Below are 26,220 nucleotides of genomic sequence, written 5' to 3' on the forward strand. Positions count from 1 at the left end.
TAATAAATATAAAGGAACTATCGTCGATTTTATTAGAATCGAATGAAAAATATGCACTTTGCACTGTTATAATTTACGTTTCGCGGAATAGTTGTCAGCTGGTTTTATTTACAAATTGAAATATGACAACCAGTCGCATTGGTTGAACGGAAAATTCTCATTTCTAACGAAATGCATCGTGCAGTGACGCTATCCGTTTATAAATAATTCATAAAGATCGGGCCCTTTGTTTTCGCAGTTGCTTCTGCGAATTGTATATCTCCCTCTCTACTCGTGCACATTTCTTCCTCCAATTTGTCGCGTGTCGTCACAATGTGTCCGTCGATTTCTCGGGACTATATAAGACGTGTAACCGCGTTATAAGCCATGATATGATACTTCTCCGTCCGGGATAAGGGTCGATCCGAAACGACCCCGGGAAACAGCTATCTTCCCACCCGTTATCTGAAACTCCAAGATAACAGTCGTATCGCAGCGAAAAGGGGAGACGACGTTGCTGGCGGGCCTAGAAATTGTACTCTTCAATATAAAGCGACTGTGTTGTTTGACAAAGCGATCAGTTTGCCTCGTCAACAATATTGGTGTCTTCTCGCAAAAATATCAGTCGATCGAAAAACATCATTTTGCGTAAGTATCCTTGCTTATATATTAATGAAATGCACTTCAAGTATTTTCGTAGTAATATCCATAGTAATTTGGATTTTAAAGAGTTTGACGGTTGAAATCGTGCGAAGAGGGGTAGTAGTCTTAAACTTCTCGAATGCTTAACGCGTACACCGCAATCGCATTCGCGGTGAGGGATGACGTTAGAGAAATAACCCAGTGAATTGTTTAGTATCAAATAAAGTTATCGAGAAACTTATGACACGTTAGCGAAATAAGCCAGTGGAATCGTTAATAAGTACCGAATGAAGTTACACACGTGTACAGCGGTTTGCAGGGCACATCGGACGTAGTTTTAAGATGCTAGGTAAACAGAGCTCGGTTCTAAAAATAGAAAACATCTTCTTCTGATATTTAATTAATTCAGAAAAGATATAGGCAATACATTGACTCATTTAATATCGTATTCATTAATATACGAAAAAATCTGTTTTTCTTTATGCCCGAAAATTCGGACTCGCGATCGATCAAAATATATATATGTATATATACATATACATAAATGGATAGCCAAATCAGAAATAATTTATTACTTTTTACATCTGTTCAACGACCTTCCCCGCTAGAAATCAATACTTGTACGGTATACGTCGCGTCCAAATTAACTTCCATCAAAAATTAATTCTACCAAAACCGTGTAATTTGACAACAAAATGAGATTCTATTTTAAATTTATATTATTTACAGTATTACAATGCGGTGCCCGGGAAAAAAACCTCTTATTTGTTCATATTAGTTCGTATTAGTTTATATTAGTAAATATATGATTATGTATATGATCATATAAGAAATGGAAAATATAATCTTAAACAATATTATATGGCTATATATATATATATATGAGAGTATATAATTATATATTCCATAAAATCTCTTTAAGTATAACCTTATATAGCCATATATGGTCTTATATGCTTATATATCATCATGACTGATCATGTAAAAGTATGTCTATTTATAAGGTTAAAGATAATCATATATATGAACATATACTCGGATCTATCCATAAGTTTGTATAACTGTTATAAAACTATTACTTTGCAAACATAATTTAAACTTTAAACTACTGAAAATAATATAATCATATATGAACTTATATAGTGACATAAGATTATATATGATTAAATTACAATATTGTATCTCAAAGTATCCGATAGATAGCATTCAATATGGGATCTGTTTCTCGTATTTAAAATTCAAACAGTGTTATAAGAATGTACGGTATCAAAAGACACGACACTGTCTCGCGCTATGGAGCGGCACAAATTTTGTACACGGAGAAAAATTTCTCTTAAAATTTACCCTGAAATCATGGTAGTTGTTAGACAACATGTACCACCAAGAATTTTATGCGAGCTATTCTGATTAATATCTACCATAATAAAAAATATTAACATTTATTACATTAAAATATAAAATATGTTTGATTAATTTTACTAAAATATATCTAGGAAATTTCAATAATTTTTCAAAATTTACCAATTTGCTTGGTCATTTTCATCACGTTGCTTGTAAAATGTCTTTTGTATATTTAAAAAATTCCTTGGTTGCCAAGTTGTCCCAAGTTTGTAGTGAATTTAAAAAAAAAATTCTCTCCGTGTATCAATTGTATCGTGGAGTCCATTCTTATAATAAAGTGGCACACTTAAAAAATAACATTTGAAAATAACGATTTTTTGAAACTTATTTAAATATATATATATGTCCTTATATATAATCTTATATGTGTATAATCATATATGACCATATAAGCTCTTATCAGGCCAAAATTCATATATGAGCAAATAAAATCGCTTATTCTTATATATGAACATATAAGACATTATACAAGAGATATTTTTTATATGACCTTATATAATTATATATGACCGTATAAGATCTTATCGGGCCAAAACTCATATATGAGCATATTGAGCATATAAGATCGCTTCTTATCTGAACATAAACATTAGAAGAGATTTCTTTTTCCCGGGTGCATAATTTGCTTACAAAATTCAACTGACTATAATCAATTTATCGTTGTGTGATAAATGCTATATGTGTTAAGGAGTATCTGCTTAAATCTTTAGATGACTCTGTAGGTTCCATTTGTATTGCAGTTGCAACAAGCTGTATGTATATATATTCTCCGATTTAACACTTCCTTCTTTTGAAAAACAAAACTGTTTTGATAAGCGTTCTTCACGAATTTTGTTTTACAGAAAATATCTACTGAAAAATATAAATAAACGATTAAATAAATATATTCTTATTACTATCGGAAAATTATTAAAAGAATTTAATTATTAGAAGCTGAAAATTAATTACTTTTCATTTATAATTTCACTAATATATATTTCGGTTATAAAAATCAGGATGAAGAAAATTATATAGCCCTATTTACGAACCCGGTAAAAAGTTTTTATAAAAAAATATATATACACATAATTTTACAATGTTTATATTTGGACATATTATCAAGACTCTCTTATATAATATTTGTCTACATATATATGTAGAAAAAATAATAATAATAAAAAAAATTAACAAATATAATAAAAAAAACTTTTGCTTTGTTTTTCTTAAAAAGTAAAATTGTGATTTAGCTTATACAATATTCTATGTATAATTATATTTTATATACAGATTATTACATTTGTTTATAATTGTACATATATATATAGGCAATTTTTCCTCAAACTTTAATTTTTTAATAGAAAAAACAATACAACAATTATACTTTTAATTATTTTTTAATTCTTTTTCTTATTTTTCCTACATATACAAACAGATATTATACAAAAAAAAGAAAACAAACATATTTTATATATAATAATATACATTTATATAAATTTTTATATAAACCATTTTTTTACCGGAAATTATACGAATTGCAAGAGAGAACAAATAATGAAGAGAGAAGTGAAATTGCAAATAGCCAGTGCAATTGGATTTTTTTTTTAAAGAAAAAAGAGGCGAAATAAAAAAAGATATAAGAAAAGGACAGTTTAGGAGGAACATCACGCGAAACGGTTAATTATCACACTCGTATCACGTGCTGGTTAGACCGGCCAAAGTCTTCTTGCCATATCTTGTTCCGAGTACTTACGTATCACGTTTTGGTTGAGATTTGATCTATTTCGAGGCCGTTTTGTTCTCTTTCTATGACTTATGTTTAATAGCGATAATTATAGAGGATTGAATTGATTCCATACAATTTCTGACACAATATTTTAATTTAATGTCAACATTTTGGCCAATAAAATCCAAGAATTCTGAATAATTTTTAACTCTGATTGAAAATTCTACGAAAATCTTCTTCAATTTCTTCAAAGAAGTGATAAAATTTTATTTAAATAAATCTTGAAAATTTTATTATTATATATTTCTTTATCATTTGCATTGCTTTTCATTTTTTATTGTTTCAAATCGCTACGCGCGCGTCGACTGCAATTAAATAGAGAATTTATTAAAATTATAGGCAATAATTTTGAAATAAATCTTGTCTATTGATATACAATTAGCATCGTGACATTGACATTCTCGACGCAAATAATACTAACGTATTGATTTAAAGGGCGATGCCGGGTCTTCTACTTTTTGCGCTGAAAGACGCATGCGCCAGCGGGGGTTGAAAAACCTGTCCAATGAGATAGGAGTAGGGTGGGAGAAACGAATTCGGGTGGTCGATACGGTTCAGAATCAGCTGCTCCGTAGCTTGAACAGTGTGTCATTTACGTTAATTCGCCATAAGAGAAATTCGCAATTCCACATCAGCTAGCATTAAGGTCATTCGCGCGTTCGCGAGAGGATCCTCGATCGGCATCCGCTCGATCTTGAGGGTGCGCGGAAAGGGACACGATAGAGAGACCGTTATCTGGGTATATTGATCCAGGGTGGACATTTGGCGCGTCTATATACATAGCCAGTGTGCGCCGACGTGTCCCCGCGAGGAAAACTACGTCGTCGACGGTTCCAACTTCCGCGAGCAAGCAGGGCTCTCCGTGGCTCGCTCGACATTTACTCCAGAAGGGAAAAAGATGGGCGTTGAAGTGCTCGGCAGTCCGAACAGTTATCTACGAGTAGAGCGTTGCAAGAAGTCGTACCTAGGTAAGCCCCGCGCTCCCGATTCATCGAAGTCGGCGACGCGCCGCGTCGTGTTGAGAATTCATTGCAACGAGAAAGTTCCGTCACCGAGAGACTCCCATTGATTAGTTGTAGTGCCGAACCGGAGTAAACCGATTTTTCCGAGAAATAAGTTCATTTTGAGTGTGTGTGTGAGAGAGAGAAGAGAGAGAGAGAGAGAGAGAAAAAGAAATAACAACATTTATCGCAATCTTCCTGATTAGCTTGCTGTGATCTAATCTAGACGAATCAAGACTTAATGAAAAAAAAAAATTAAAAAAAGCTTTTTTAAATCTTGATGTAATTGACATTTGCTAGTTATCTTTACTGTTAATAAGAAGATCAATTAAAGTAAAAATATTTATTTACGAGTTTGTATCATATATACAGAGATAAATCCGGGTTTGCTGTATGTGTAGGTATACTCATAATATTGTTAGGTGAGAAAGGAGGCAATAAGAACCTGCTTCGCTAATAATTTATTCGGGAGTCTTTATTATATATTTTTTAATTTTTTTCATAATATTGTACCAAAATATATATATATATATTATAACAAAAATATAAATAGATCAAAATTAAAATACGCAATGTCGCTCGTTCGATCGTTGTTATATCTTTGCCTACAACAAATGTCATCGATCGGGGTCTCAGTTCTTTTTATAAACTTCCCTCAGGTTAACCTTAACAGTTTTATCGTCAAGGTCCCGCTTAATCGAATGAGTGCTAGAACTTTATATACGTGCTATTATTCTTTTATTAACAATGATGCCTTTTAATCGAGTCTTTATAGTTCCACATAGTATTCGCGCGCATGTATGCGCAAATCTTGTGCACGCGCAGAGTGTTGTTTTATATGCGAATCACTCGACGGTAATTTAATAAATTGTATCTACAATTTAATTATGGGTTTGTTGAGCCAATCACGCGCGCGAGAATGCCATACACGAGCGGAGCAATTCTTCTCAGAATTTAGAAGCGTCGTTAAACTTATCCTCTTTTTGCTGCTATTTTTACGGTTTGTGTATATCGAGACTAAAAATATAATATAAATATATAATAATACGTATCGTCGGTTCTATTTTTATCAAAGAAAAGTTCCGTTAAGATTTAATAGAGACATAATTTAACCGAGAGTATTATGCGGGCATGCGTTTGGGACACCTTGTATATTTCTACGGCGAAAGTAGTGGAAAAGTACTGGGAGACCTGTAGGGGATTGCACGAAAGTGGCAGAAGACCTACAGGTCTCTCCATAAAGTAGACCTAAAATATAAATTGATACCCCCTAAGCTCTAGGATGAAAGGATGAAATCACCTTCTTGTGTCCCAAAGTATAGATTTTGTGCAGAGCTGTTATTGAACATATCTACTGTTATAAAAGGTCCGATTGCAAATCTTATCCACGATAAAAGCGTAATATGTACTCTGTTGGAAATAATAAAGGATTTGAACATATAAAACTTTACTGTCTTCGATCACGATTCTATCGCTTTTTTCGCTCTTATCTTAGATAAGATTCACAATTTGATCCTACGTTTGATAGAAGCAATAAATGTTAGTAAATTCAAAATATTTTGGCAATTTTTGAATACAAAAAATGCAATGATAATATACATATAATAAAAAAGGAGATTCCTTAATTATACATTAAAGACCAATTATAATGATAAATTCCGACAGTATTTGAGTTGCGATTACAAGAAAACGTCAATTATCGGTGAAAAGACACAAGGATGAGCGATGTCTGGATTAAATTTTTAGATATTTTCTTTATTAAAATTTCTTACATTTAAATTTTTGGCTATACGAATAAAAGTGCGCGTTAAAGAATTGAGATAATCGAAGGAAGAAACAAGAACTTAACGGCAACACTCTGAAAGCCGACATGCAATGAGCCGCGGTGGAGGGAGGGAGGTGGACGAGCACGTGCTCACCGCGTGATAGAATTTTTTTTCCAAGTTAAATAAGGTGACTCGTTCTCGGTGGGGAAGTAGCGAGCCAATGAAAACGCGGATGAGTTATCGTGCGAAGCGAGATGAATGAAAAGAGCGTAGGAAAGAGTGAGCTGGAGAACCTTTGAGGAATCAATATGCGTAACGTGTGCACGTGATCGAGAGAGACCGCTCGAATGCGAGAGAAAGAGTGCGAGAGAAAGAGTGCGAGAATGGAGCGAGATGTTAAAGCAGATCTGTATGTGGAAACGACGAGTGGAAGTAAGATAGACAATATATATGCGGAGTGCTCAGTAGCGTATCTAGGCTGCATCAGAACTAGAAAATCCTGGTCGCCAACAAGAGTCAATAGTAGGTCCAATGATTCGAATCCAATAATTTTGGATAGTTGATTAATCAGTTATCCGAGAAAATATGCAGATTATCGCGTATGCGGTAGAAAATTTCAGCCAAATATTCGAGCTGTCTTATCCAAATACCCGTTTTATCAGCGGAAATATTTAGATGTCCGAATTATCTGGATATCCAAGTAGTATAGCTAATATGAGTACTTGTATGTATAATATATATCCGAATATAGTAAGTACTCCGAATAGTATTACTCGCGCACACTAAGCAGGAGTCTGTGTACTCAAATACTCCGGATGATCGGATATTAGTAGGTCCAGTCAATACTTCAATTCAGGTCGATTTATGTCGACCCTGAAGCTAAAAGAGGGAGCAGGTTAGAGGCGGGGCGGGGGGGCGGGCGTAAATAAATGAATGAACGAGATGGCAGGAAGGTTCTCCAACGGTTTCGCGAGCGAGATAGAAAAGGTGGAATGGAGAGGGAAATCTGTGCATTCGCAGTTCGCAGCGCGAAACTCCGTCGTTATGTATCGCCATCGTCATGTATCGCTATCGTCGAAGTGCGTCTTTGTCGGCCGCCACGCGTCCACTTCCTCGCGTACACCTGACACGAACTTAAAGACGCGTCACGGATAGTCGCGAGTTTCGCATTTTGTTCGCTCTCGAAGCCTTTCGAGGCAACGTCGCGAAAATTCAGTGAAATAGAATATAGAATTGGGCGCCGTGATACGAGGCCGAATCGCGCTGGCGAATTTATCAATACCTACGTGCCCCTAACAAAGATCGCGTCTCGTCGTTACCGGATTGGATCGTTGGAGGATGCTTCTTATCGCACCAGTCGACAACAATCGCTGGGTCTACGCGATGCACGGATTAGAAAAGCCCATGGATCATGTATCCGGTATTAATGATTTGTCAATGTATCTAGGAATATTGATAGGAAACATCGCGGTGTCGAAATGTTTGAAACATCGGATCTCGGAAAATGTTTCCGAGATTCGAAATACTAGCTTCTTCGGAAAATGTAGAAGTGATACCGCTATCGCTGACATAACGTTTTTAACGTGAAACATACTTGGTTTCGATCTCCGAGAATGTCACGCCGCATTGCGCGCACGCGCGCATATTACGTACCACGTACCTAAAGAAAAAACGCGATTTCTTCTTTATTGATTCTAGCTCATTCCTCAACGAGCTGGAATCTGTTTACTATAATATTAGCGACGCCATCATTGCTGTTCACGTGTCTCGCAAGTGCACGCGTCTCGCATTTGTAATTTGTTGATTTGCACTGCTCGCGCAATCGCATATAGAAAAGACTTCCATGATAATGTCGCATGTCAAGGCGGTTACGATTTGCATACATGTCAATAGCATCATCGTATAAAAGTATATTTCTTCTCTTTGGTACGATCGCTTCTCTCAGTTCGGAACAACTGTGAGAAATTTTAACTTGCGCGTGCTCCGATCAGATAACCGCTCGAGAGGCATTTCAGCTGTCACGTTAGAACCGAAATCCAACGAGCTTAAAACCGCGATAACGCATCATATTTTAACGAGTACTCAAGTATTATCAGAATGCAATTGTTAATGCATATAATGCTATATATTAACAAGAATTATTTTTCGACCTTTTAAACTACCCGCAAAAAATTCTTTCTCTTATATATATTCTTTTACACAAAGGAAAGAAAACATAGATATATTTTATATATAGTGTTATACATATATATAAAATTTTTCCCCGGGTAGAAAGTAATTTTTGCGCCCACCGGTGCTTTATTTTTCTCGCAACTTTATTTCTAGCCTTTCTAGCTCATACAGATTTCATTTACAATTAGCTTATTTCTAGAATAAAATCGTATGAAATTATCTCAAAAAGTGACCGTGAACCTAGTTTATCGATAAGAGATTTTTAGCCGTTAATATTTGACTCTGACTTGTAATGCCGAGCAAGAAAAAATCCTAAAGTCTCTTATTATCTCGTCGTTGTCAAAACTCACTATATGCTATATCGCGGCTGAGAAGGAGCGCAGTATCAACGTGATAACGAGTCGAGCTAGCATCTATAATTGAACGATCAAACGATCTCATGGAGAGAAGTTCGATCGTAATTATATAAAGGGTCTCGTTCGAGACGATTAACGTGTAGTACCGTCCTTTATGCCTACAAGCGCCACAAGCTTCAGAGCCATCTATATTTTTATTTTCTTCCCAGCGTTCCACGCTGTCCCGCTTCATATAGTTTAGAGTTTCTAAGACATTTTCTATAAAAAATTACTGCGTGGGGCTGGGATTACTTATTTACCTCTTGGGCGGGAAATATCGTCTCGAACGAGACCCTTTATATAATTACGATCGAACTTCTCTCCATGAGATCGTTTGATCGTTCAATTATATTTCAGGTCTCGTTCTCAACGATTAACGTGTAGATATTCAGAGAAAGTAATTTTTTATCATCTTATCATAATTCGTGTATATTCTAAAATCTTGAATACAATAAATATCTTTGATATTAATTGATAAAATAAAACCTTAAACTTGACTGCTTTTTATAACTTAATTCGTATTTTCTTTTCGCATAAGCGATTTAACAAATGAGTCTTTAATCGGAACAATAGTTCTGTTATAATGTTTTTATCCATCTACCTATCCTCGTTTCATGACAAATTGCCACCATTGTCTTAATGGCCTTGCGTACTGCTTATATGTCGACTTCGTTAGCGAGGCTTCGAATATACTTAACGACGATTCAGGTAATCCCTTCTTCCTGAAGGATTCCCTGACAATTTTCCTGCCATCAAGGCGCCCCAGCCGGAATAGTCACGTCGATTCGACGTCGATCCGACGTCTAAAGCTACATCTATAGACCAGCTACATCTAATCTAAATTAAGGTCGACATCGACCTAAAAATGGGCATCTTTTCGACGTTTAATCGACGACGTCTAATCGATCTCAGATTTCGACGTCTTATCGACGTCTTATCGATCTCGGATTTCGACGTCTTACCGACGTCTTATCGACATGATAAGGCCTAAGCAGAATGGCTGTTTTGGCAGTGTTTTATGCCTTAAGTCTTTGTCTTATGTAACGCACAATACTGTACTGTACAGTATTGTGCGTTACATAAGACAAAGACTTAAAGCATAAAACACTGCCTTAAGGTTATAAGACAGCCATTCTGCTTAGGCCCTTATCAATGTTAGTTTTAAATGTCTAAAATGTCCATTTCTACCAATCCCGATTAACTTTAATCTTGGTTTAACTAATTTTTTATTCTTTTCTAATTTTAAGAATTAGAAAAAAATAAAAAGTAAATTAAACCAAGATTAACGTTAATCTGCATTGGCAGAAATGGACATAAGCCCAATATTTATAGTTGGATCTTATATTTAAAATCGTATTATTTTAAGTTCAATTTCAGATGTTGTATATTAGATAGCTTTATTGATGACTACAAAACGTAAACTTTCAAGGTAAACTTAAGACGATCGTAAATATAAAATCTGATCAATAAATACCAGCCTAAAAATGCCTAAAATACATAGTCGGATCTTGTTAGAGAAAGAGTGAAAAACATTTAATTTAAAAAATTTTTTTAATACACATAAAACCATATACTATATTAAACATATATTATGTTTTTAATAAAATATACATAAAAACAGTCCGTATAAAACTTGAAGACGTTACAGAACCTCTAAAAATTTTTATCAAAATGGAGAAATCATACTGTTAGGTTACTATTTAATCTTATATAAAAGAATATCTCTAAAAAATATCTCTAAAAAAGAGAGATCAGTGTAAGTTGGCTGGCTAGCTAATTAAGATCTAAAGAAAGTCTTATATAGTAAAGTAACTCTTATATAGTACGTAATTGTAGACGCAATCGTGAAGAAAAAAACATATTGTTTCGAAGCAAGTGAAGATTAGGCCCAACTGTACACGTATATATACACAAAAAATACACACCTAGATACAGATACCTATGCGCGCGCGTATACATAAATATATATAAATAAAAAAAATTATGCCGCACCCGAAACGGTCAATGAGATCAACGATAACAAAGTCATCTCTGCGGAAAGATGGTTCACGTTCCTTACAGCTCATGATAGCCCCTAATCGAGTCCGCTTTCCCAAGTTTGTTGCTCCATCCGGTTGCTCTGCGTTCCGATGTTTACTCCGTAGCAGGCCTTCTCTCGCGCCTTCACGCTTTTATCGCTCGGACGTGTGTGTTCGGTAGGTGGGCGAGAGAAAATGTTTTTCTAATGACTATCAGAGCCAATATATTCCTTTTGTTTCCTACCGCTAGCATTTCGTAGCCATGACTTTATGGTTTTAAGTGCTGTATCAAGGTTGCTGTCCGGAAATTTAAGTGATAAAGCCCGAGATAAAGCCCCTGCAAAACAAGAAATAATAAAATTATTAGAGGATAAGACATCCATATTAACAAGATACATTAAACCGTTATTTACTAAAATAAAAATAATAGTATACATACCTAGTAAAACATTTTTTATATAAAAACAAATACAAATATATATAATCATATAATATTATATAAAATATTATATAAAATATGTCCATATATGTCCATACTATGTTTTTTTCTCTTGTATAATCTCTGTTTATAAAATTATATATACAATTATTACATTATATATGATTATATATGAGCAAATTTTTCACATTTGCTCAGATTTTATTCTTTTGTAAAAAAACAATGCAGAAATTATCCTTTTAATTATTTTCTAATTCTTTTTCTTATTATTTTTCCTGTATACATACGAACAGAGATTATATAAGAGAAAAAAACATAGTATGGATGTTAATATAAATAATCATATAATATTATATAAAATATTATATGATTATATATATATATATTTGTATTTATATATTTTTATTTGTATATATTTATGTTTTTATATAAAAACTTTTTTACCAGGTTTGTATACTATTATTTTTATTTTAGTAAATAACGGTTTAATGTATCTTTATTAGATTATACATGATTGTATATAAGAGAAAATTTTTCACATTTGCTCAGATTTGTTTTTTGTAAAAAAAAAACAATGCAAGAAATATTCTTTTATTTTCTAATTTTTATTATTTATTATTTTTCCATATAAAACATTTTTTATTGAGAATATATACTTTATAAACCAAAAAATTGACGCATTAGATAACAGTTATTTAATTGTACAAAAAAAAATAAAATTTGAGCAAATGTGAAAAATTTACATTTTTGATGCAACAAAGCTTTTAACATTGACAATAACAAAAAACGTAATAAAAAAAGTATAAATGTGTACTTACTGGAAGGTCAGCCATACTATTTCTCCTTATTTTTAACTTCCTCTTATAATAATTAATACTTGATCTCCTAAACGGGCTCGATACACGGTCACAATCAAATATAAAATCTGGAAAATAAAGTCAGAAATGTATGTTAATGAGTGTGTGTGGTCGTATGCTGTGTGTCCGCAGCGACGAACTCGAGCTTAATGAACTCGTAGGATTATGCGTGCGAATCAATCCTCCCTGCGGGTGCTAAGGGTCACTATTTTCAACATCTGTTAACCTTTAACCGACGGTTAACACTTTGGAATAGACAACAAAAATTCGCTATTTTGAAAGTTAACTGTCGGTTTAGAGGTTAACAGACGTTGGAATTATGACCCTAGGCTGATGGCAGAGAACGAGAGACATAGGCGCTTTATGCTGTGTAGTCGACAGACGTCTCGTTCTCTGCCATCACACACGCACGCACACGCACGCACACGCACACACACACACACACACACAACCTAAATGTATTTTAGTTACATACCTTTTTTTTGTTGAGGTTAATTCCCTCGGTTGAGGAAAAATTAGTGCCTTCAGTTCCGCCCCGGATTCTGGCTAAATACCTCAGGCGTGGATGAGGTGCGATCATGCATCACCGTACCCTCGTCGGCGTTTCGACGGCCTCGTCGTGCGGCAACGCACGCTGCGATTGCGATCGGCCGGATCGGCGTGCGGCTTTCGTATCTCGGTATATACTCGGTACTGATGCGGTAACTCGCGTTACGAGGCTCGATATATTCGATATATCCTGATATATCCGCGGTATTCGATCGATTTTTCTTTAATTGTCGCCTCGTGCACACAACACACCGTTAACGCGACTCGACTTGTTGAATATCAAGTAACATACTATAGCATCCACGCCATTTAGATTAGACGTAATCTAGCTCTCTCCGACGTCGGTCAGACGTCGAATCGACGTCAGCGTTCCGGCTGGGAGACAGGTTGCCCGCTAAAGGATGTCGAATGGACCTACAAGGAGATAACAGTAACGTAGGTGAAGGTTTCAAGATCAACGGCTTTTCAATTAACAATTTCGAATACATAGGAAACCATGGTTGACTTGGCCAGTAAGGAACAATTACGATACCCGTTGCCCGATCTATTTTAATTTTCTTTAGTACCTTTAAAATAAGGGCAAACGGTGGAAAGGCCCAAAATAAACCTAAATCGCGCCAATCCACGGTGAAGGCATCGACCGCTACCGCCTCTGGATCTCTACCCCAAGCGATAAACCTTCTGCATTTTGTGTTACATCTTGAGGCAAATAAATCGATTTTTGGAACTCCAAAAACTCCTGTAACTCTCCGGAAAGCATAGTCTGCTAGCTCCCATTCCGTGTCGATATTCCTAACTCTAGATTCTTTATCCGCCTCTACGTTATCCTCTGATCTTATGTATGACGCCGTTACCCAGATATTCCTGGCTTCGCACCACTGCCATATTTCTTTTGCACACGTGTGCAAATTCGGATTTTGTACATCTCCCATTTTGTTAATGTACGACACCGCCGTGGTATTATCTATGCGTAAAAGAATTTCGTGATCCTTAAGATTCTTCGCAAAACTCTTCAGTGAAAAAAGAGCTGCTTTTAATTCTAACCGGTTAATGTGCCATCCTTGTTCTTTCCTAGTCCAGAACCCTCTAGCTTTTTTCCCTTCACAAAACGCGCCCCACCCCGTGGTAGACGCGTCAGAAAAAATTTCCTTTTTATATCTACCTCGTCTAATCGGGTTTGAAGCTTTCAGAATACTCTTTTTCCACCACTCGATGTCCGCTTTGAGATCTGCCTGTAAACTAATTTTTGCCTCAAAGTTGTCATTGTTCCTTAATAACCCTAAATATCTTGTCCGCTCAAATTTTTTCGTATATAAACGTCCATATTTAACCGCCGGGCAACACGCGTTAATCGAACCTACAAAACTAGACCATTGTCTAAGAGAAAGTACTTTCCCTACTCTGAGTCTTTCTAACAGATCGTATGTTTTCTTTCTCTTGTCCTCCGGCAATTCCAATGCCATCTTCACGGAGTCATATATTATCCCCAGAAACTCCATTCGTTGACTGGGTTCCAAATTACTCTTATTGTAATTTATTATAAACCCTAGGGATTCTAACAACTCGATCGTGTTCTTTATATAGTCTAAACACATTTGTTTTGACGATCCTATCAAAAGTATATCATCTAGATATATCACGGACGTGAATCCTTTATCACGCAGATAACTTACCACCGGTCTCATAATCTTCGTAAAGACGTACGGGGCCACGTTAAGCCCGAACGGTAAACACCGAAACTCGAAGCATTGCCCTGCTTGAAAGATAAATCTTAGATATTTGGAAGAAATTTCATCTACTGGGACTAGAAAATATGCATTTTCTAAATCTAATTTGGCTAGAAAGTCTTCTTTTGCCAATAATTTTTCTGCCGTACGACCGTCCTCTAATTTAAAATGTACCGTTCTTATAAACGTATTGAGTTTTTTCAAATTTAAAATAAACCTATACGTCCCATCCGATTTGGGGTGCAAAAAATAAGTCGATATGAATCTAGAATCTTCTATCTTACAGGATCTAATGGCCCCTAACTCCCGAAGCTTATCTACTTCTCTCTTAACATCACAAATAGATTGTGAACCTTGCAACAAAGGTGCTGTTGGTACCACGTCCTGGATCGGCTGCGACTCGAACTTAATTGCATAGCCCTCGATACTTTTTAGAACGAATTTATTTCTTGTGATGTGTCTCCAATTCTCCTTGAAAAATTTTAATCGGCCGGCCTTTTTCCTCACCTTCAGCGTCTGTGATACCTCGATGTCGTTGGTCTCAGGGCATTGTTGTTGTTGTTGTTGTTGTAGTAGGAGCCCTTTTGTCGATTCTTGTATTACTAAAAGTATTTCTCACGTAACCTCTCGCTTGTGGTTCCTTGAAGCACAAAAAACGTTATGAAGCAGGACAGCGTGGAACGCTGGGAAGAAAATAAAAATATAGATGGCTCTGAAGCTTGTGGCGCTTGTAGGCATAAAGGACGGTACTACACGTTAATCGTTGAGAACGAGACCTGAAATATAGGGTGCGTTCCACTTATCGCTTGCAACGCTCGTGGAATTATTTCATCCTTGTTGTTTGTCAAATGTTAAACAAGGACGAAATGATGCTCGCGAGCGTTGTGAGCGATAAGTGGAACCCAGCCATAATAGTCAATAATAGTCATGTGCGATGCACGTGAACACTTGAACAGCCGCGCCGCGGACGTGTTTACCACGTTATTAACGAGATATGGATAGGAATGCACACACAGACGCGTATCGTTTTGCTGATAGTCCCGCTAAAACACGGTCTAAATAATCGAGAGAACACGCGCGAAGGTCGCGGAAGAACGTAAAAGAATTTGCCGGCCGGTGTATGCGTGGGTGAACCATTCGTACATTTGAGTACAGGTTAGATTGATTGTCTAAACTTAAGCAATGCATGCGATAAGAAGCATGTTTATTTCTTCATCCTGCCCGTATCTGTAAACTCTTCAAATTTTACTCATTTTTAAATCTATAAGACTCGCATGTTGCTTTTAATAAAAAGTGTTTGCGAGTGTCATCGTTGGTTCAATGAAACGCTATATGTACTTTTCATTACACAAGTTCATCGATGTCAGACGATTCGTCTACGGTTTTGCATCGCATTGCATAATAAAGAATGTTTCATTTGCTATACGATATAGGGCGTTTTTCTCACGTCTAATCTTTCGGCAATTTTCTTCGATAAATTTCATAAATCGGTAGAAAGGTTGATAACGACATTTTTATTGTCTCGGCAAAAACTTCTTTGGAATATCTATTATGACATTTTAATAATAAAAACATTCGGCGAACGCGTGAAATGTAAAGAATGTTTGATGTTTTTATCTTAAGTACTACGAATAGGAAAATGATAATTTATCGAATAAATATCAAATACAAATTTGCTGCAACAATGATATAACTTAAAAACAAAGTTTTCTATAAATTAATAAGCTTGAACGTTTTGAATCATTAAAATTTTTTAATATAATTTTTAAATGCAATTTTTGTGCAATAACTTATTATAAAAGAATAAAAGTATCTAGCTATACATATGTATATATCAGATCTTTATTCAGTATAATATATTAAATTCTCGTCATTCTTTTGCAAACATTCTTTGCAACTCGTTGCAACTAAAAAATGATAATTCTTTATGTCATGTTGTAGCAAATAAGCGATATACAATATATATGTAAGCATAACGTAGATGCATTAAACGAAACCAGTGTGATCATACCGAATGATCAAATAAATCAATTGAAAAAATTGAACATTTATTTATTATTTAAAGTTAATAAATTTAATAGTATTAAAGACTCTCTCTCCTATAAACAATCCTATTTTTTAAATTATATTTAATTTCTTTTTGAATGACACGAAGATCGTGTTCAATGTCAACACGATCGAGATAAGACTCAAGGCCTGATTATCAGACATATTTGACAACAAATGTACTCTGAAAATACGATAACGTTGTACGAAAATAAATTCGTAGTAAAAAAATGATGATATTTTTTTTTAATTTACCAACGATTTAATTAAGCAACAATCACTCGTGCACATGTGTCATGTATATCCGGTATTTGTTAACGGAGCCAAGCGGAGTGGGGGAGGGGGCGCAGTGACATCCTTTCGGGCGAGCCGCACGATATTAATAAAACATTTTCATTCGTGACAAGAGAGTCCGAGTCGTTCTCTTTGACTCTTTGGTTCGCGCATGCAAGTCAACGTAGACCGATCACGCGCGTGAGTCACGTATTGGGATGCAAGAGGAGCGCGTCTCGGCGATCTTACGTTAGTCAGTCTGGTCAGTCATTCCGTTTTGTGCAGCCGGCGGTGTTATGGCGGGCTCCGTTGCCACTCTGGCCATCCTCTGGATATCCCTACAGACGATGGGACTTCTGGGTCACTCACACTCGATCGGCACCTACAGGCTACCCGACTCTCTGCAGAATTACCTTGCCAGTTACACCGGTAAGTGTAGCTACTCATTCATTTACGAAGTATCGCATTAGCGATTTATTAGCTTCCATAAGTGCACCGATACTTTGAAAAAATCTCGGTGTTACAATTAACGATGTTGTGTTGCATTTTAAGCATTGTACCGTACGTACGTCACATATCATTCTGTAGAATTACACGCTGTCGAAGAAATAAATTGTAACACAATTTCGTTTATTATCTATCTTTAGTCTCGCGTCGATTTAGCAATATTTGGAAACGGTCCAGACATACTCAAGTGACTGCGATATTTATTTTAGAATGAGGGCTTAAGTTAAATTAAAGATTATTTTTGGATACTATCGTGTTTTTAACTTATCCGCTATTTAAATTACATCTTTATTCATTATTTCGAAATATTTCAAAGAAATGATTTCAGGATTGCCATCTAATTACGGTTCTGGAGCAATCGTGGATACCGGTCGTTTTGAAAATCGAAGATTTCCCAGGATTGATGGAGCGGCTCTGAACAACTCAATCGCGTTCGCGCAAACGTTAATCGATCGCTTGAGCACCCTTGAGAATAATATCGCAAACGCCGGGGTCGGGCTCGAGGCACGAAGCCCGGCCGAGAAGCAATTCTGGAATTCTTATCCTTCCGCGGATGCTTTTGACAGGAGCATCGATGCCATCGTAGCAACGAAAGCGTCATCGTATCTCATGCAACAAAACTGCCGAAGGTACGCTTCTGAATAGCCGCTTAAAGGTATTTTTTCGTTAGCACAAACTTTCTCTTAATTATTAACCATCGAAATTTGATATCCTATGAGTTATCGAGATTTTATGATATTATTAGTAATCGCGGGTCGATGTTACATGGTTATTGATCGTCGTATCACGCGCCTTTTGTTCAAAAAACTAAATCTGATCGCGTCCTATTGATCTTCACTCGCAGATTCGGCTTAGATAAGAACGACTGTGCTCGGTACATATCGACGCTGGGCCTGCAGGGCACCCCGCTTGGTGAATCTTGTGCCGCGGTGCATAGCGTAGAATGTGACGAGACGTCCAAATACCGCAGCATCGACGGCACCTGCAACAACATTGACAATCCAAGCTGGGGCAGCGCGATGACCGCGTACACCAGAGTACTGTTCTCCCAATACTTCGACGGTAAGTGTCGCTTCCTCTTGTGATCGCGCTTCCCACTTTCTCTAGCCCACCCTCCGATTTGTCAACTGCATTAGCTCGCGATATGGCATCGTTCTCATCATCCCGGCCAAGTTTGAGTTGCATCTCGGCCGTACGTCGCCGTACATAGGGAAATAATTGCTGACCGCGCGTCATCGTACTTTCGACCCCGTATCGCGGACCGATAGCAGCCCCCGCGAGCGAATCAACCCCTGTCTCTCTCCCCGGAAACTTTGCACGGGAAGAAATTTCGTGATAGAGCGATTTGTTGTAAACGCGCGTCGTAAAATCTTTATCGTTAAATTTGTGTGGAATAATAATCGTACAATTATTTACAGCCTCTGAACGTTTGGCGCTTTCCTTCTTTTCCCTCAAAATTTCCCATCCAACGCACCCATCCATCCTATTTTCGAAGGGATGATTATTCCCTTCTGTAAGGATCAGTTTCGAACAAAACGAGATTCTTTTTTTAGATAAAATAAACCGCAGTTTGTAAACGCGTATGTGAGTTTTTCGAATCGAGAGCTTATCAATAATAACAAGAGAAAACAATGTCATAATGCACAATGTGAAAAATCATCCTGGATTGTAAGATTGCGATCACATTACAGAAAAAAATATATATATGATTTTTATCTCTTAATTACGCGGACTGATAATATTTATTGCGTATGTCGCGACAGTGACCGGTGTTAGTTGAATGTTATTTTATACGATGTTTCGCAATTGCATATTTATTAGATACCACGTGTGTATCGAAAAGACGTAGCGAATGTAGCGATGGGAATGCGTCATCGTGTAAACGATATACGGTGATAAAAATTCGAACCGTTTAGTCACGCGTAAACTTTTTGTTCGCAAAAGAGACCGAAATAACAACATGCAAGATAGTAATGATGGCTGGCGGCTGCACATTATCGGCTCGGACAGTCGCAGTCGGAATGATAATAATACATGTGTCATACCGCGATTCCGCTAACGCAGATAAAGAGAGATGTATGGTTTGTTTTCAACCTTGGACCACTCGGGTCAGATAAGGATACCGGCATTATTGTATCTCCTTTCTGTAGACTCGTGAAATTCTCGAGCTTCTCGTTACATAGAACAAAAAACTTTGCTAAACAAGACACATTGCATTTCTCGCGTTACGTCAATGCCTTTCGTATTGTCACACTAGCTTTTGCGTTTTTACACGCCTTTCGAGATATAGGAAATTTATCCTAGATACATCTTAGGACATTTAGGATTCACAGTTAAGCGTTTTTGTTAACATACTTTAACTCTAGAAATACGAATCGATATCTATCGAGTTAAAAGGAAATATTTATACATTTAAAAAACCTAGTCAAATGTGTGAGTGACAATTACAGTAAATTATAATCAATCAGAATCAATTTGTATTCTAGAGTTAAAAACTGATTATATATCACTAATCATTATTTCTTTGTATCTCTCTTCTGTCTCTAACGAAGTATACTAAAACTATAGGATCAAATGTCGAATTCACTCATCAAAATATTAAAAATGATGGGAATATAAGAATAAGTGAAATAAGAGAGAATCATACATTTTATTAAATTTATCAGATGTGGATGAGAGAATTCGACATTTTGCGAATATTATATATATAATAGAAATATAATTACATAAATACTGTTTCAGTCAATGTGCTCATAGAAAGCAAACATCCAAAAGATAATTGATATTTTCATTATAATATTGCGCGGTGAGTTCCAGTGTATAAACAAAGCGACGATATTGGAAAGTTTGCTCTATATACGGAACTCACGACGCTAATTTGATTTAAACAGATTCGCGGAAAATGTATATTATGAAAAATTATTATTTGCGCGATTTGCGTCACGCCTGCCTTTTTTCTACTATTCGAGTCTGATATCGTCTGAGGTTTGACGATTAGAAGTCGCCGCTTCTTGTTTTGATTTTATAATCAAAGCAAGAACGGCGTCTTGAATGTCCACAGTCTCATCAACCAGCAACCTTGACCTACTAACCCATCTATCCCACTTATCACGACACCTCTGTAACACACATTCATACATATGTATATTTGTGTTGTGTATGTATGTGTGCGTGCGTGCGTGTGTGCTATACATACATCTACAATGCGTATATGTGCATACGTACATAAATACAAAAACGTACATACACATACACAAATCCTTGGCGCTAATGGATAAACGTTCGTCGATTGGCTTAACAAATTATATTCTGTGATTTGCATTACAGTTGTTATGCGATAAGGCACATAGAGCATAAAATGCCTGAGTGTAGCAGTGAATAATACTGTCTACAATAGGGTGCCCCGGTCGGGAGATTGTATCCAGCAGTAGAATGTGTATGTAAACTAATTCGGATATACCTAATAATGTATCATATTTATTATGTAACACTAGTTCGAGTTGTTTTTTCTGTTCAATTTGCGGCAATTTACGCAGCTCGCGCGAAGGTACCTGAATGAGGGAACTCGGCTTGGGGGAATGCGCGATTCACAGTCGCACTTAATAGATGTTTCTAATTGTCACATTCAATATTATAACAAACGCAACCCATTGTGACATATACTTCCAAAAAATTGAAGTATTCTTATTGTTAGTTTGAACTCGATTAAGTAGAATCCTCTTTTCTCTCACATATAACATGAATTTCTCGTCTTAACAATCAATCGATCAATCATCGAAATTGATTTTGGACATTGTCAACGTTTTGCAGTCTACCGTCGCGGTGTATTTTCGATACATTTAAAATTACCCTCAGAACCTCCTCCCAGCTCAGTTCGCTCGTTCGAACGCCTTCATCGATCATCTATATTATAGATAAGTTCGGGGACGTTTCTGCGAGCGTTTTCGATCCAGGCGGCCGTAACTTTGATGCCAGGGCGTCGATTATATATATATGTATATGTGTATATATATATATTTATCCGCGAGCCGTTCTTTCGTAGTTGCAGTTACACAATCGCGTCTCTGCCAGTCTGCTTAAACAGCGACGCAACAGACGGCTCGTCGTTCGATAACGCATCAGAACGTCGGAGTCGTTGTAGTCGAGGTAATACTCGCTAGCAGTCTCGCATTGCAGCACGAGATTTAGGATTTTTCAGGGACCGATCAGCGTCAGGAGCGAGATTACCGATTCTCCGGTGAGAATGCAGGGTACGAATCCTTCACCTCCCCCCAGCGATGATAATTCCTGTTTACGATTCGTCCCGGATACGTTCGCGATGCGAAATTACTCCTCTGATCGTTCCCTGAATTTATCGCGCGGACAAGGCAGGTTGTAGGCGCAGCTAGGATCTCAAGATTAGCACAGCCGGCAGTACACTCGCCTATTTATAGCTAAGAAAATTTATAGTCATTAATAGTTTTCTCTCGTGCTGCATTGCCAAACGTACTATTTTGAGCGCGCGCGCACGCGTCTAAGCTCGTTAAAATCGGAGTAATCACGATTGATCAGATCTGTAATACGATGACTGTTCGTTCGGCTGATCGGTTTACTGCGAATTGTCAGGAAATCGTATTGTATCTTTTTTCGTTATAATTTTGCTCGCGTGACTCGATGATTATAATTTATGTTTTATCTCGCGAGTATCTTCGGCAAGAGCAAAGCACTGCGTCCCGCGCCAAAGTAGCACCGATTTACTCCGATTTTGCGACTTCAAGCCATTAATGCGACACAGATCTAATGTTCGGTTTGGGAAGCAGGCATCCAAGAACCGAGGCGTGTCGGACAAACGAAGAAACCACTGCCAAGCCCGAGGCTCGTAAGCGCCGCTTTGTCCACCGCGAACGATCAATCGGATGCTAGCAGAACACTGGCTGTGATGGGATGGAGCCAATTCATCGCTCACGACATGGCCCACACCCCAGTTCGTAAAATGGGTCAGTATACCCTGTACGGGTAAATTTAAGTGGCTAATTTTAATCGACTGATTTCTCATTTGTTATGTATAAGAAGTATGCATGGCCTTTTACGATTAAAACAAACTGGAATATATGTATATTTTGTGGCGAAACATATAATTCTTCTCTCTTATAGAAATCAACAACTCCATATCGCGAATTTACAAAAAGTTCTCATTTCGCAACAATGTAAACTCTGAAGCTAGAGACTAAAAATTGTAAATAATGTTTCTTCTAATATGTCGAAGCAAAGATCAAATAGCGATATGTCGATTGTAAAGACAATTCTTGCTGACGTAATCAAGTCATAAAAAAAATTATTTTTTAATTGCAGTCTCAACCAGAAAACCAATCTCTTGCTGTCAGCCGGATGGAGATACTTTGTCACCACGTCACGTTCATCCAGATTGTTTTCCGATCAGTGTGTCAGACCGCGATCCCGTTTACGGCCAACATTACGTTAGGTGCATGAATTACGTTCGATCGTTACCTGTCTTAAGATCGGAATGTACTTTCGGACCTGTGGAACAAGTAAGTAATTATAATACGGATCATACCTATATTAAATCAGAAATTTTTGGAATTAAATTCTTTACTTTAAGAAAGTATAAGAAAATTGACTCAAGACTGCTCAATTATAATTCCAAATTTTAGCGCATGTGAATTTGTGTATGAACTTGCAGATGAACCAAGTGAGTCACTTTCTGGATGGTTCCACTGTTTACGGTTCTACTATGAAAAAATCTCGCGAGCTTCGCACTTTCGAAGGAGGACGTCTTCGCATCGACGTTCAAAACAATCACGCTTACTTGCCAAGAGGAGATGCCGAACTTACGTCGCGATGCGGAGAGAATTGCTACAATGCCGGTGAGAATCTTAATTCTACACATTCATCTATCTAATAACTAAGAATTTATATATTTGTTGCGCACAAGGCGTTTTACAACATTCTAACAAATACGCGTTTACTAGGTGACGATCGCGTGAACGTTCATCCTCAGTTAGCTGTGATTCATACGGTTTGGCACCGTGAACACAATCGCGTCGCCAACACACTTGCCAGATTGAATCCGGACTGGTCGGACGAGATTTTGTATCAAGAGGCCAGGGGCATCGTGATCGCTGAGATTCAGCATATCACGTACAAGGAGTGGTTGCCCATCTTGTTGGGCAGAAGATATACTCGAGCCATCGGGCTCATCGTAGGGAATAATTACAGCCGTAACTATAATTCCGATGACGAGCCGGCGGTCAGCAACGAAGCCGCCACCGCAGCACTGCGTTTCTTGAATTCGCTGATGCAGGGAAAGCTGAAGTAAGCGTTACGACGCGCCGGAAATAAATCCTGCGGTGATTTGCCGATCGCAAATGTAGAGAAATGTGAATGATCTTGTTTCAGCTTGCCAGACAATTTACGCCAACAGAACAAAACGATACAGCTAGCGGAGCACTTCTTCAATCCGCGCGTAATCGAATCAGAGGAGGTGTTTGATGGATTGCTCCGTGGTCTTGCTACTCAAACCAGCCAGAAAATGGACATTAGTCTCATTCCAGACGTAAGCATTAAGTTTTCCTTTCGTATAAAAATGCTCGTTGGATGAAGAATTTTACGATGATATACCCTTGCGTTACAGATGACAAGCAAATTGTACACTAGCAATGGCAACGATTTAGGCTTGGATGCCATTAGCTTGGATATTGAACGTGGCCGCGATCATGGCCTCCCAGGTTACAATTATTATCGTAGATACTGCGGACTTCCTGCTGCCAAGACTTTTGACAATTTCCTAGATTACATTCCTGTGGAGGTGAGCTCTCGAAACAAATCGCTCCTTTTACATTTGATGTTCTTACGAATTATAGTTATCAATATGTTATCGTTCTGTTACTAGATGATGAGAAAACTGCGCACAATTTATTCCCATCCCAATGACGTCGATCTTATTGTGGGTGGTATGGCGGAGAGACCAGCGGACGATGGCATGATCGGTCCAACCTTCCGCTGCCTTATTTACGAACAATTCTCCAGAACCCGGCGGACCGATAGGTTCTTCTATGACTCCGCGACGCAACCGCATCCTTTCACACCTGGTACGCTGAATATTGCTTCTATACGTCATCTAATGTTTCCCGAATTGCATGTATTGTTACAAACTTTTGAATCTGATCAATTATCTTCTTTTTGTTACAGAACAATTGGCTCAAGTGCGTAACGTCACCTTAGCGCGGATATTCTGCGATAATAGTGATGACATCACGCATATGCAGTACAATGTGTTCCTCAAGCCGCAGGCAGGGTAAGTTCCGAGAGTCTGTGGTCTAACTTAATTAATTTGGATATTTTAATAACAAAAATTTATCGCACGCTTATTTCATTATTGCTTCTGTAATGCTTCAGGAATGAATTGAGACGCTGCACAGACTTTGAGGCGATACCCAGCGTGGACCTCTTTGCCTGGGCGGAGAGAGCAAAAGCATATCGTTGAAGTCCTTAAATAATTGACTGGTCACACAATAAATGGTATCCGTTCGCCCGTAGACGTAGTGCGGGCCTGAGGGAAAAGGCTTAGCGCACAACGAAAATGGGAGCGTAGAAAAGCGATTATGTCAGACTACGTAATAGTCTCATTAGAATCGTCGCCAAGTGTTGCGGCGACGATGTCGCGCACGCCATAATGAAGTGATTGAGGCAGTAAAAGGGAAAGCAACAGCGAAAACAGTGACTAGTCGATTAAGAAAATATCCAGCAGATGGAATGAGACTGAATGGCGCAGGTGCAAACCGACGATTGCAGGTGAACAAACGGATGAAGATCGATTCTTAGCTATCGAGAAAGTCGACATTAGGGTTCACTTTGCGATTGGCTTCGCTTGTAAGCCTGTATTTTGTGACAGTTTGATATTATATAGTCTGATACACGTGTAAGCACATCCATAGATAGTCTCGTGCATACGTATTGAGATGAATGTGTGAAAACAGTGGAACACAAGAGTGTTACTGGCGTATTTATGTTTTTGTAGACGGTTATACTGAATCGAGGCTGAAGTTGAAATTACTTAGCGACTGAACAATTTGTGATGATTTAGAATATAGAAGCGCATATGATTTTTATCTAAGCGATAATTGCAATATATTGTTTTCTCGTTACACGAGATTGTAAGCATCTGGTCAATAAATATGGAATATGAAGATCTGTAAATTTAAATATAAATATTAATATGGATAATATATAAAAAGAAATATATAGAAGGATAAAGAAAGGATACACGAAACAAAGACACAAAGTATTACAAAAGAAATAAAAAGATGCATTTTTTACTTTTGAAAATAACTCGAAGAGTGAATAGAATGAAGCTATAAATGGAAGCAATAACTTAATGGACGTATCATAAGTTTTAATATTTAAGATACAGCAGAAATATAAAAAATCAATTTCTTACTTTTTTATATATAATTCTGTTAACAAGTAGCGTTATCGAAGGATGTTTTATACGTTGAAAATTTACATAACGTCTGCCAAAAATAATTACTTAAATAACAATTTTTACAAAATTTAATAATTGTCATATAATCGATTTTATACAATCGATTTATACATGCAATCAATAATTTTAATAATGTTTTAATTTATATATTACAGTTAAATGTAGGTACGTACTAAAAAATACGAATACTTTATTGTTGCAATT

General features: G+C 37.0%; 1 protein-coding gene and 1 long non-coding RNA gene across 4 annotated transcripts; one reads left to right on the forward strand and one right to left on the reverse strand.

Moving 5' to 3' along the window:
* Positions 1–371: 371 nt before the first annotated feature.
* LOC143900879 (salivary peroxidase/catechol oxidase) lies at positions 372–25,720 on the forward strand. Of its 3 annotated transcripts, none has more exons than XM_077412633.1 (13): positions 372–627; positions 17,313–17,456; positions 17,851–18,163; positions 18,379–18,596; positions 22,334–22,510; positions 22,866–23,062; positions 23,215–23,398; positions 23,504–23,846; positions 23,931–24,087; positions 24,166–24,339; positions 24,424–24,622; positions 24,723–24,828; positions 24,930–25,720. In XM_077412633.1, exons 2-13 carry the CDS (start codon positions 17,324–17,326, stop codon positions 25,015–25,017), a joined length of 2,289 nt encoding a protein of 762 aa, XP_077268759.1. In that variant the 5' UTR covers positions 372–627; positions 17,313–17,323; the 3' UTR covers positions 25,018–25,720. The 3 variants fall into 3 exon arrangements, with proteins under 3 accessions (XP_077268759.1, XP_077268757.1, XP_077268758.1); XM_077412631.1 differs by lacking the exon at positions 372–627 and adding an exon at positions 7,601–7,971; XM_077412632.1 differs by lacking the exon at positions 372–627 and adding an exon at positions 7,601–7,971 and having other exon boundaries at positions 17,863–18,163.
* LOC143900908 (uncharacterized) lies at positions 10,759–15,359 on the reverse strand. Its single transcript, XR_013257907.1, has 4 exons — positions 15,216–15,359; positions 12,908–13,395; positions 12,394–12,500; positions 10,759–11,473 (listed from the first exon to the last, which is right to left on the reverse strand). It is a non-coding gene; the product is annotated as an uncharacterized LOC143900908 (long non-coding RNA).
* Positions 25,721–26,220: the final 500 nt, after the last annotated feature.

Source organism: Temnothorax americanus, unplaced genomic scaffold (assembly GCF_048541705.1).
Source record: "Temnothorax americanus isolate GAGA-0224 unplaced genomic scaffold, ASM4854170v1 Scaffold31, whole genome shotgun sequence".
Classification (NCBI taxonomy): Eukaryota; Metazoa; Arthropoda; class Insecta; order Hymenoptera; family Formicidae; genus Temnothorax; species Temnothorax americanus.

Bases quoted from the DNA above. Each gene is read 5' to 3' on its own strand.
- LOC143900879 (XM_077412631.1), top strand. From the start codon at position 7,890: ATGCTTCTTATCGCACCAGTCGACAACAATCGCTGGGTCTACGCGATG. The intron at 22,511-22,865 runs GTCAGTATACCC...TTTTAATTGCAG, and splicing joins CACCCCAGTTCGTAAAATGG to TCTCAACCAGAAAACCAATC. The intron at 24,340-24,423 runs GTGAGCTCTCGA...TTCTGTTACTAG, and splicing joins TAGATTACATTCCTGTGGAG to ATGATGAGAAAACTGCGCAC.